Source organism: Crocodylus porosus, unplaced genomic scaffold (assembly GCF_001723895.1).
Source record: "Crocodylus porosus isolate Cpor-Errol unplaced genomic scaffold, CroPor_comp1, whole genome shotgun sequence".
Classification (NCBI taxonomy): Eukaryota; Metazoa; Chordata; order Crocodylia; family Crocodylidae; genus Crocodylus; species Crocodylus porosus.
This window is the reverse complement of record NW_017728906.1, coordinates 196,912,069-196,924,328: the sequence shown is the minus strand read 5'-3', so window position 1 is coordinate 196,924,328 and position 12,260 is coordinate 196,912,069. Positions and strand designations below refer to the sequence as shown.

The 12,260-nt window shown below is 41.9% G+C and overlaps 1 protein-coding gene across 4 annotated transcripts in view; it reads right to left on the bottom strand.

Moving 5' to 3' along the window:
• INTS4 (integrator complex subunit 4) overlaps positions 1-12,260 on the bottom strand; it is a 55,213-nt gene that overhangs the window by 4,366 nt on the left and 38,587 nt on the right. For 3 of the 4 annotated variants that reach the window (XM_019530429.1, XM_019530430.1, XM_019530433.1), the window contains 6 exons: positions 11,285-11,415; positions 10,267-10,326; positions 8,202-8,361; positions 7,795-7,938; positions 6,149-6,269; positions 990-1,179 (listed from right to left, as the gene is read on the bottom strand). In XM_019530429.1, coding sequence (XP_019385974.1) covers positions 990-1,179; positions 6,149-6,269; positions 7,795-7,938; positions 8,202-8,361; positions 10,267-10,326; positions 11,285-11,415 — 806 coding nt within the window. Of the gene's footprint in view, positions 1-6; positions 1,180-6,148; positions 6,270-7,794; positions 7,939-8,201; positions 8,362-10,266; positions 10,327-11,284; positions 11,416-12,260 lie in introns of those variants that run through there. The other variant, XM_019530431.1, reaches the window with a different exon arrangement.

Below are 12,260 nucleotides of genomic sequence, written 5' to 3'. Positions count from 1 at the left end.
CAACAAGATCTGCTTCAGCTCCAGAGCACAGCACAGCAGCAGAAGATCCTGCATCTTACTGACAGGACAGCTAGCTGGTTGGTTGGGTTTTTTTTGCCTGTGCCACTGCACACATTCTTCACAGAGACGTACAGAAAGCAAGTAAGAAGGAGTGTTAACAATGACAAGGTAAAAATATAGAGCATCTTTTTCAATATATGCAGAGGCAACTCAGTGATTTTACACAGGTGTTGCATTACCATTGTTCTCAGGTAAGGAGCCTACCCTGAAACAGAAAGCCTCCAGGTTTGCAGAAGGGTTGTTTGGGTTTTTTGTTTCGATTTAAAACAGTCAAGGCACCAAAAACTTTGGAGTGGCAAGGGGCCAATCATTCACTGCCTTCAATATGGCGGCAAAGGCATAAGCCAGCCCAGGAACAGCCCAGTGTTGCATTTTGAGAAGTGGCTCCTACCCAGATACAGCAGTGCTGTAGGAAAAAAATCTTTGCCCAGCACTAAAAGACCAACACACATTTTAGACATTCCAAAAAACTCTGCTCTATTTCAGATCATCATTAAACCATAATAAGCATCTAAAATGCCTTACTAAGTATTTACGTAGTAAACACTGCCAGTTTGACCAAATCCTCACTTAGGCAAAACTCTCAGTGGCCTCTACAAGAGATCTTTCCTAGAGGAGGAACTCAGGACTTCAGAATTTGACCCAATAAAAAGAGTAATGGATGGAACGTCAACATTAAGTGTCTCACTCTTCTTAATTTGATTTAGAAATGCCTGTGTTCATGGCACCTATCCATAACTTATGCTGTAACCAGTCTTTTAATAAAGGAGGCCACTTATTCTTTCATAGCTGTATTCTTCATTGCGTTTTGCAGTCTTTCACTTTAACAGAACACTATTATGGTTTGATCCACTATTTTGCAATACAATAATCTGTGTACATGTAACCCAGCAATCCCACAGATTAAGTCTTTTAGCAATTGACTTCACCGTCTGGCAGGTTTGGGCATTATATACACTTTGACTGGTTTGCTGAATGGGATAGTTCCTTCAATGCCACTTTCAGACTGTGGAAAAGCATCCATGCTGTCGCTCCACACAGATTTGGAGATTTTAGCGGAAGCTTTGCTCCTACTGGAATCGTATGCCAATAGTAACCTCACTTCAATCTGACATGGCTCTGAAAAGAAAAGAAAGAGATGCAATACCTGATCAGCAAGCGGAATAAACAATACTGAAGAGAAAGCAAATTGCTGATGTCTTAGATATGGATGATATTCGATCTCATTTAAAATTTGTGGACGACTATGGTCAATACACAAATTTCAATATAGCTACTCCAGGTGTGCCATAAATTATCCCAGCACCCTCCACAAGTGCCACTCCAATTCTCTTCCCCAGTCCAATCTGCTGCTTTGCTTTCTGCTCCCTGCCCCATGTGTTGCTCTGCTTTCTACCTTATCTGCCATTGTACTGGTCTGCCGCGTGCCACACACACAGGAACTGCCTGTGCCACTTGTTGCATGTATGCTGCAGGCTGACCACCCCGGTTTACATGATCAGAACCTGATCCTGCATGGCAAGTACCCAAGTATCTATCCTAGCAATTCTCAACAAGGGTGCCTTGAGAGCCTTTCAAGGGTGCTGAAGAGTGACATGAAATGTTAGCACTGTTAGGTGTGCAAGCGTGATTCACAAGATAAACCCAGAGATTTCAAATAGAAATTAATTCTGTCCTGCTGTAGGCTAACTTCTCTGCAACAGAAGAATCACTCTGTTATTTTTCTGTAGCCAAAAGACAAGTGAAAATTAAGTGTGGCACTTTCTCCCAGTGGTGCCTTGAATCTAAAGTGGTAGATAACCACTGATCTGTCTTCCCAAGTCAGACTATTGGCATTTACGCTGGTGTGACTGAGATGGCAATCCAGCATGCTTAGAGCAAATACAGTTTTGGCAACTGTTTATCTTGATAGCAGTCTAAGAGAGACTCCTAGGACAGGCTTCAATGAAGAATTCTAATAGCTAGGACTGGAAAGAACCTCAAGAAATCATCTAGACCAGCCTCCTGCACTGATTCATAGATTTTAGGGTCAGAAAGGACCTATTAGATCATCAAGTCTGACCCCCTGCCCTGGGCAGGAAAGAGTGCTGGGGTCATCTGAGGTGTTTGTCCAATCTCCTTTTAAACACCTCCAAGAAAGGGGACAGCACCACCTCCCTTGGAAGTGTATTCCATATTTTGGCAACCCTTGCTATAAAGAATGTTTTCCTGATGTCCAATCTAAATTTGCTCTCCTTCAGTCTGTGGCCATTGTTTCTAGTTACCCCAGTTGGTGCCCTGGTAAACACTGTATCCTCTATTTCCTGCTGTCCCCCCCCACAATGAGTTTGTAGACAGCCACAAGATCACTTCTCAGCCTTCTCTTGCTGAGATTCAGCTCCCTCAATCGGTCCTCATAGGCCTGTAACCAGACAGGCGGCCCTTCTCTGAACCCTTTCCAGGTTATCTAAATCCCTCCTGAAGTGCGGCGCCCAAAACTGGACACAGTACTCCAGCTGTGGCCTGACCAACGCCACAGAGGGGAAGTACCACCTCCCTAGACCTGTTTGTGATGCACCTATTTACGCAAGAAAGAGTGCAGTTAGCTTTACACTGGTGTCTCATGTTCATTTTGAAGTCAACTACGACTCCGAGATCCCTTTCCGCAGTTGTCCTGCTTAGAGTGGTGCCTCCCAGGCTGTAGGAGTGTTGATGATTCTTCCTCCCCAGGTGCAACATACGGCACTTGTTCTTGTTAAACTGCCCACACGTCTCTAGGCAGAAACCGACCTGTCCACTACCACTCTCTGGGTGTGTCCCGTAAGCCAATTTTCTATCCACCAGACTGTGTAATAACCTACATTGCAACTGTTTAGCTTATTTTTAAGAACTGGGTGCAACACTGTGCCAAACACCCTTTTAAAATCTAAGTAAAAAACATTTACCTCTATTCCTTCCTCCAAGCATTTTGTGACCCAGTCATAAAAAGAAATCAGGTTAGTCAGGCAGGATCTGCCTGCTATGAACCCATGCTGGGTGCCCCTCAGCATTATATTACCTGCTGGTCCCCCACAAATCTGATCCCTAACAGATTTCTCAAAGGTCTTCCCCAGGATAGAGGTGAGGTAAACCTGCCTATAGTTACCTGGTTCCTCCTTCCTCCCCTTCTTGAAAATAGGGACCACATTGGCCCTTTTCCAATCCTCCGGGACCTGTCCTGAGTGCCACAAGTGTGCAAAAAGTTGCGCCAGTGGTTCCATTATGACTCCAGCTAATTCCCTAAGTACCTTAGGATGAAGATCATCAGGGCCTGTTGACTTAAATACATCCAACCCCTCCAAGTGCCCCTTTACTAGGTCAGAGGCAGAATCAAATATACCTTGATCATCCTCAACAGCTGTTTGCCTATCCTGCTGTTAAAAACCTGCAATGAAGGAGGTTCCACATCCCTAGGTAGCCTATATCAGTGTTTCACCACCCCAATTAACTGTTAAAAAGCATTTCCTAGTATCTAGCCTACATCATGTTCATTGCCAGTTCGGCCAATTTCTTCTTCATCAGGTATATACTGGGATGCTGGTGTCTCCCTCGGTCTTCTCTTTCTGGACTATAAAAATGCAGTTTCTTTCAACCCTTCCTCACAGGACATATTTTCTAAAATTCTTGTTTTTGAGGAAAGCAACATTTTTCTTAAAGTATTATGCCAACAACTGGACATAGTACTCTACTTGAAGACTCATCGGGGTGAATACGGCAGATAATTATTCCCATGTCATATCTAAGGCACATTCTGAAATACATCGCCTTTTTTTGCAACTACATCATACTGTTGATTCCCATTTAAATTTGTAATGGACTAGAAACCCCCGGATCCTTTTACGCCATACCATTTCCTATTCTGTTATCACCCTCTTGCATCTGATTCCTTCTCCCTAAGAGTGTAGCAGCCTGCCCTTACCTTTACTGCATTTTGTCTTGTTCATTGTGGAATCTCTCTCTAATTTGTCAAGATCATTTCAAACTCTGACCCTGTACGCGAGCACACTTGGATGCTCTCCCAGCTTGGTATCACCTGCAGATTTTACAAGTCAATGGCTCCATTCCACCATCCAAATCATTAATAAAAATACCAATTAGAGTGAGGCCCAAGATAGACCTGTACAGACCTATTTGAAATGTTCTCTTAGTCTGAAAGCACGTCACTGATAACTACTCCAAGAACGATTTTTAGCCGCCTGTGCACCCTCCTTATGGCGATTACATGTCCTAGATCACAGCTCCTTAGCTTACAAAAATGATAGGTCAGATACTGTCTAAAGTCTTACTTGAGTCAAGACAGATCAGATCTATTGCTTCCTTTTTATCCAGTAACTCAACAACCCTATCACAGAAGTAAATTAAATGGTTTGATGAGATCTGCTTTTCTTGTTAAATTGTTTAATACTTCGTTTGAGATGAGAGTTAAGCTGACAGCTTGAAAGGATCTTGGCTCCTTGCCCTTTTCCACTCCTCTGGGACCTCACCCATCTCCAAAAGCTTTCTAAGATGCTTCCTAATTGTGTTGAGTGTACTTTGGGTATTTCCTCAACTGCGCAACAACTATTTTGGGGAATTTCAGACCCAGCCAATATGATACTATCATATTTAAGTGCTCTTAAACCGGCTCTTTCCCCTGTTCTGGCCTATACTTCCATCTCTTTGTTAAAGTTCATTTTGCAAATCTTCTGGTCATTTTGGTCAAGACTAAAGCAAAGGTGGCACTGAACACTTCAGTTTTAACGTTCTTAATGCAAGTCTGTCATTTCTTTAGCTGCAGGGTAAGCTTCTCTTCTCCCCATTTTTGCTCATGCTCCTGATGTCTGTGACTAGACATCTCAAATGTTCAACAACTGCACCATTATTCTCACGCGTGTCTCTAAGAATAACGGTTAACATTACATGATCTCTTTCCCTCAAGCACTTTATTCAATAATCTACACAACACAGTAAATAGCAACCCCCAAAACTGAGATATTAAAGTAACTTGACCAAGATCACACAGGAGGCCTATTGCAGAATCATAAAATAACAGGACTCATCCTACTCTGTGAAAGCCATGGCAAAATTTCCATCAACTTCAATGGAGCATGAAAACTCTACATTCAGGTGCTCCATACCTTAAAAGAAAGCCATCTTCTCTACAGCACACAACCGAATAAATGAAAGCTTCAAAGCTATATTACATACCATAAATTGTAGAAACGTAAGAAATATCACAGCAAACAGAAAACTACAATAAATGTGAGTACTGGTTAGAGAAATATTCTACCAAATACTGTTAACTGGAAACGGATAGATTCTTTGAACAGAATAAAGTGAAAGGGAAAAGCAGGAACCCTGTTTAGGAGACACTGAAAAGAAATATTGGACCTTTACGTTGGTAGGCTAATGCTCTATATACCAGTCGTGGAAGCACGTTGTAGAGGACAAGTGCAAAATGCCAACTACTACTGAAATATTAACATCAAAGCCCAAGATGAATTCAGGGATACAGCTTTTCTTTTTAGAGAAGATACAGAAAAGCATACATTTAAAATCAGCGGTAAAGTACTGTCAAATGCACAGTTTCAGGGTTTCGCTATTGTGTTCAAATATTCTTTGGAAGTAGAACAATGAATTACTTGGATCACTTAAAAAGGACTCAACATTTCTATAATTAGGATACTGAGTCCCAGGACCTAGTGCCAATTGCTCTGTGCTACAAAAGGAGTGACTGGCATTTAATACCTGTTTTCTCATTCAAAAGCTGTGTCCTGGAAAGCGTGCTCCTCTTTGGGTGGCACGCAAGCTCTCTCTCACCAGCAGCAGGCTGTTTGGTTAGCTAAGGAGCAGTGGCAAAGGACTGTCAGCCCTGTCAGGCTGAGGGATACAACTGCTCAGAGGTCACAAGGATACACAGAAGCTCCCTCCAGAATATGGAAAACTCTGGGGAAGGAGGCAATGACAGCTGGAGACTGCATTTTCCCCAGAAGTCCTTTTAAGAGAGAGTAGCATTGTCTGTGTGAGATGTACCTCAGGTACAAAAGGCTGGGATAGGAGAAGATAATATACACAACCACGTGCTCTTTACCTGTCCAGGCAGTGTGCGAAAGGTAAACCTGAGTGATCAACCTGTGCCTTCCAGGACCAGGATTTCGAAAGTCCGCTGGTTTAGGATGGATTAACTGTGCCTGCCCATCTGGATATAATACCTAATGGAAGTAAAGAAGAAACCACCAGAAGTTTGTTCTTATTAATGGCTTTTAAACAGAATTTGGCTGCAGCTGTTTTGTCTGGCATTTCTAAACATATAATGGTGAATGCCAATGAGGGAATTGAATAGGGGATAGATCACTCTAGAAACATCCAGTTCAACACTTTCTGTCTATAGCATCCACTTCAACACTGTCAGAGACAGGATACTGAGCTACACGGACCACTGGTCTGACCCAAAAGGCAAAAGTAGTTTTGGGATGCATCAACAGAAGCATTACATGCAAGACACAGGAGGTTAGGGTATTACATCTACGTTGTGTCAGCGTTGATGCTAGTCTTATGTACAGTTTAGAGCATGGATTTTATAGGATGGTTTGGATAGGGTTGATCCTGCCTCAGGCAGGGGATTGGACTACATGACCTCTGGAGGTCTTGTCCGGTCCTACTTCTCTATGATTTTATTACGCTTATGTTCTTAGTTTACTGTACTAGGAATTTATACACTGCGGTTGGCTTTTCTCATGCTAACTTATATTCCTGCCTTCTTAACCTTGTAGCTAATCCTCTAGTTTTGTTGGCTACATGGTGGCCATTCCAGGCTGTTGCATAGAAAAACATGCATTAAAACTGGCTTTCACCTCTGCACTACACACTGGGTTTCCCAACCTGCAATGAAAACCTTTAGGGCTATACAATTTATTCTGAATTATCACGCCCGTGTCCTTGGTTATGTTTGATGTAAGTGACTAAATAGCATGAAGGAAGTTTAAAATAAGGAGGACAATGTTCCTATATCTCTGTGTAAGCTTTCAAACAGCAACTTCTGCTCCTACCAGTTCATTCACCCCTCTGATGCATAGCGTCTAATACTTGTTTTAGCTTGTGCCCACAACATTCTTCCTGAATACAAAAAGCAGCATTAACCTGAAAAACGTACAATGACAGAATGCCATCAGAAGGCTTGACCACTTGGAATTTTATATAGCTTACCCCAATGCCCTGATTCGTCCCATAAGCGGACGTGGACTCAAACCAAAGCACAGTCCATGGGAGTTTAAGTCAAAGCCTGTGTACTAGATGCAAACTAGTACCTAAATAGATGTGTTTCTCAATAGGGTGCTATAAGATCCTTTGAAGGGTACCACAAGGTGTTAGAAGATAAGCACATAAGAGAAAGCTCAAGTTCAGTCCCTGCCCAATACCCAATGTCCCACTTCCAGAAGGGCTGGGCAGGAGGTAAGCACCTTCATAAATAAGTTGTTTTTTGAAGTGGGCTGCTGCTCAATTCACAAGAGTTGTGGAGGGATGCTTTATGTCTACTGAGTACTGCTTAAGTCTAAAAAGGTTGAGAGCCACTAATCTAAATGTAATGCTATATTTAATCACAGAAAATAACCCCCTCATCAAAAATAAGCATAGCATTTTTGTAATTTAAGAATATTATCATTATGGTGAACACTAGGAGAAAATGCTAACTCCTGCCAATTATTTCCATTATCCTTTAAAATAATCATTCATTACCTGAACTTTAACTGTGCTCTGAGGATCCTGCACGTGTTCCAGAGTTGAATCAACATCCAAAGCCACAACTAACCCTGATGTGAACCTCAAAGGGTTATCAGATTCACCAGTAGGTTCAATGATGTTTGCAGAAGCTTTATGGAGCTGGAGCAGAGGAAGAAAGAGACAATTATTCCACCTCCTAACAAAGAATCCATTGTGTGTGAATTTTTTAAAATTCCTGATATTATCTAAAAATTATTCAAACTCTTTATTTTTTGGCAACCATCCTGAAGACCCTGACATTTAGTATGAAGAAAAACATCTCTCATGACTGGCCCATAAAAGGCTCATGGTGGCCCCTCATGAAGTTAGTTCTGGGAACAGGTTGGAAGATGCCTCTATTTCACTCCTCATGGACTACTCACCTCCTCTGGCAGAGGGAGGTGAAGGAAGGCGCTTTGTCGTAGCGTTGTTTGCAGGATTTTTACCACTTCTGAAGGCTTGGAGGTCACAAGCCTGGGCATCAGGTCTAGCAGCTTATCCACAAAACTGCCTTGCATGTGGGGGAGCTCAGAGATAAAACATCTGTGTGTGTTAAGAACATAAGGAATGTAAATCAAAGTCATTTCCTAGGACTGTATTCCTTCGCTCTCTCAATGGTTCAGCTTTATCTATTTCACCTATCACAACAGAGCTGACATTGTACAAGTGTCAGAATCAACAGACAAGCTTCAAGGTCAGCTGCAACATTAACAAAAAACCCACCTACTACTTACCATGTTTTTTTGTGACAGGTTGTCACATGGATTCCCATTTCTGGTGCACACATGGGCACAAGATGGGATTAGTTTAGCCAGCAATTATGTTGGGGCCAGGCCTCCACCCTAGGGCTCCTCATACCCTCTCCGCCTCCCAAACTGGAAGCATAAAAGTGTTGAAGAAGCCCTACCCATCCTTCAGTTCCTTCACCAACATGGGATCCAGCCAGTATAGGATCCAACAGCATCAGGGAAGAGGGGAGGTCCTGGGATGCATATGCACACCACACCTCTAAGAAGGAGGTACTGTGCAGTCACTGTTCTTGATTCAAGCCATTACCCAGGGATTCTGTTCCTGCTGACTAGTGTCTTGTGACCCAAGCGTTAATCAGCAAGTGCCAGAAAGCCTATTTAATGACTGCAAAACAGTTTTGCCAAAGAGGAATTGGATCTTGATGTCTCAACTAAGAACAAGGCCTGGATGACAGTGGGGTCTGGTTCCCATGCAGCTTCCTACCAAATTTCTAAAACGGATATGCTGCTCAGTGCAAACAGATTTGATGCTATTAGGGTACATACAATCTGCATTGGTGGATTTAACTTTGCTAATTCATGGCATCAGCTAATAGAACAGACACCCATTTAATTAATCACTAGGTGAATACTAACTTGAATTTCATCCTGTCAGCAAAAAGCTACAAACAACTGGGGAGATCCTGAATAGTCCAACTCCAAGGTAATATGGAAGAGTCCTAATTATATCAAGGGTATGCAATGGAGAATTCATAGGACCTACAGATCATCTCTGGAGCTTGTGGCATGACAGCACTGTACAAATAGCCTGGGATCAGGAGAAGGCAGTCTACCATTTCTTGTTCTGCTCTAAAGTAAATCAATCTGCTGGTGTGCATCCCCAGTTGCATAGGGTGGTCTGCAGGACTGGGTCAACAGTTCATTCATTGTCCTTAACCCACTGAAATCAGCTATAAGATTTTGCAAGCCTTATAGACAAATGCTAATGGTGTGATCTGATAAAACATGTACCATGTCAGAGATGAAGAGCTCTGAACTACTCTGTGGCTGAGTAAACTGAGAGGATTTATTACTAGAAAAGGTGACAGGGTAAGGATGTTAAAGGCACAGTGGAAGGTCCCATGGACACAGCTGACAAAAATAATCCAGTCTCAGGTGCATGTGATCCAGAAGTAGCAGTCATGTGAACAAGTACTTGAAAAGAATTCACAAAAAATACCAAAAGAAATGTAAGCAATGCAGCAAAAGCTGGCACTGTGATAACCGAGTGTGGCCACGTTAAAAGCATTAGAGAGGAGCTGTCAGAGTATCAGAAACCAAAAACTACCTTCAGAGTTTCTCACCTTCCTATTAACTACTACTTCCCAGTGAAGCTGTCCTTACATATTCTGTTTTCCAAGACCCTGATTCTATATCAGGCAGCAGGAGCTTTATAACTGATTTCAACAGGTGCATGATCAGGCCTTTTATGTACAAAGCATACTGGTGCCCTTTGGAGCTGCATACACACAGGTGAAACCAAATATCAAGCATGAAACTCAATGCACAGAGCTAGCAGTGCCTACTGCCCAACTTAATTCTAAAACAAAAATTAGGTATCTGAAAGCTTAAGATTAATCTGACACATTCTCTACTTAAGATAGCATAGAAAAAAAGAGAAAGAAGTTTAAATGGAAAAGGAAAAGAGCAATGCACTTACCTCTGAAAAGAGTCCACTTCCTGTAAAAACTTTTCACACATCCCAAAAAGGGGTTCCACTCTGAAGTGAAGATGAATGGAAAATAAAAGGGAAATTAGAGAGAAACTGGCTAGACAAATCTATGGCTGGGATGATTTAGTTGGGGATGGTCTGGCTTTGAGCAGGGGGTTGGACTAGATGACCTCCTGAGGTCCCTCCCAATCCTAATTGTCTATGATTCTGTGATGATCAAAGTTATCTGCATGATTAAATATCTACCCAACTGGGACATAAAACACCGGTTGTGAGAAAGGTCAAGCAAAACATCATTTTTCTTTCCCTTACCTTTTTTTTTTTAAAACAGAAAAGACCTGTTAACCAAGTTCACGATGGAATCCTTTAACAATACTAACGTGCAACTTTTCTTATTTAAATATGTCTAAAAATAAATGGCATGCTATAAATTTTCAATAGTTTCATTTATGTATTTTATAAATCAGTGCATCATAAACAATTCAAATCAAATGATTTGTGCATTCCAAGCTATTTTATAACTTGATTTTGTGCTGTGTAGCTGTACAGGTTCTTTGATTAAATCTTTTCATTACCAATATACATTCTTTTAACAAGCAGTTATTTACATCTTTGCTGTTTTCAGACATGGGAGGAGCTGGCTACTGACCAACTCCAATGGCACCGTAACTTTAACCATGCAGCTGCCCATTTTGAGGTAAAGCATCTTTCCCTTGAAGCAGAGAAGAGAGAGCAGAAGAAGAAAAAGGAGAGGAAGCCTGGCATATGGCCTACCCTACCCTGCAGAAAGACCTGCAACTCCTGCAGAAAGATCTGTGGCTCAAGGACTGGACTCTTAAGTCAACTCAAGACCTATCAATGAGCCGTGGTAGAAATCCTTCTCGAATTGAGGGATTGCTGACGATGACAACAATGACGTTTTCAGCCACATGCAAGGGAAGGAGGCTATTATATTACAGTTTTCCTTTCAAGAAGCCCCATCTCCTTGACTGTAGGCAATTCTTACCCTCTTGTGGTACGTGCAGTCACTATAAGCTGTAACGCTTTTGCTTGCAATCTCATGTGATGAATAATGACCACTTGTCTATTTTCCACTCCACTGTACATGAACTCCATTTTGTAAGTTTCTTCCATAATCTACAGTATAGACAACATGGGATTAATTGATTATCAAACTGTTAGGTTGTTCGGCAGGCACGGTCATTGATTCTACTTCTTCTGCCTTTACTGAGTAGCATATTATTCCACAAGTAGCCCCCCATTATTTCAGTGGAACTATACCCACGATATACTGCCTAACAGGCATAAGGGCATCAGAATCTAAATCTTCATGTAAATTAAAGAAATACAATGCACAATCCTTGTGGAAATAAGCATTCCTCTCTCTGTGTCTTCTCCGGTATCCTGTCCTCCTCGCATCTACATAGTAAGCTCTTCAGGGCAGCATACTCACTAGCCACACCCTATATTACTCACGCTAGCCTGCTGTACCAGTCCGAGACAGTGACTCTGAACCATGGTACCCTGGGGTCCCTCGAGATCCTTTCAGAGGTGCCATTTGGTCTCATGCAATATTTGCTCTGTTAGGTGTGCAGATATGATTCACAAGATAAACAGAGATTTCAAATAGGAATCCACAGTGTTAAAAACATTCTGCCCTGTTGTAAGCTTTGAGTTCTTTGCAACCAAAGACTTGCCATGGTATTTTTCTGTAGTAAAAATATGAGCAAAAACGAAGAGCTTATATTTTCCAAGGGGTTCTTTGAGCCTGAAAAGCTTAACAACCATTGATCTAAAAGGTAAGCAGCAGAAGGTAGCAGACTCCAAAGAGGAGGGTGCTTCAGATCTGAAATAAGTGATTTAGAGTCCTTCACTTCAACAGCACTAGGCTGTATTAACAGAAGTGTCACTTGCAAATCAAGGGAAGTGATTCTTCTGCTCTATTCAGCACTGGTGAGATCTCATCTGGAGTACTACGTCCA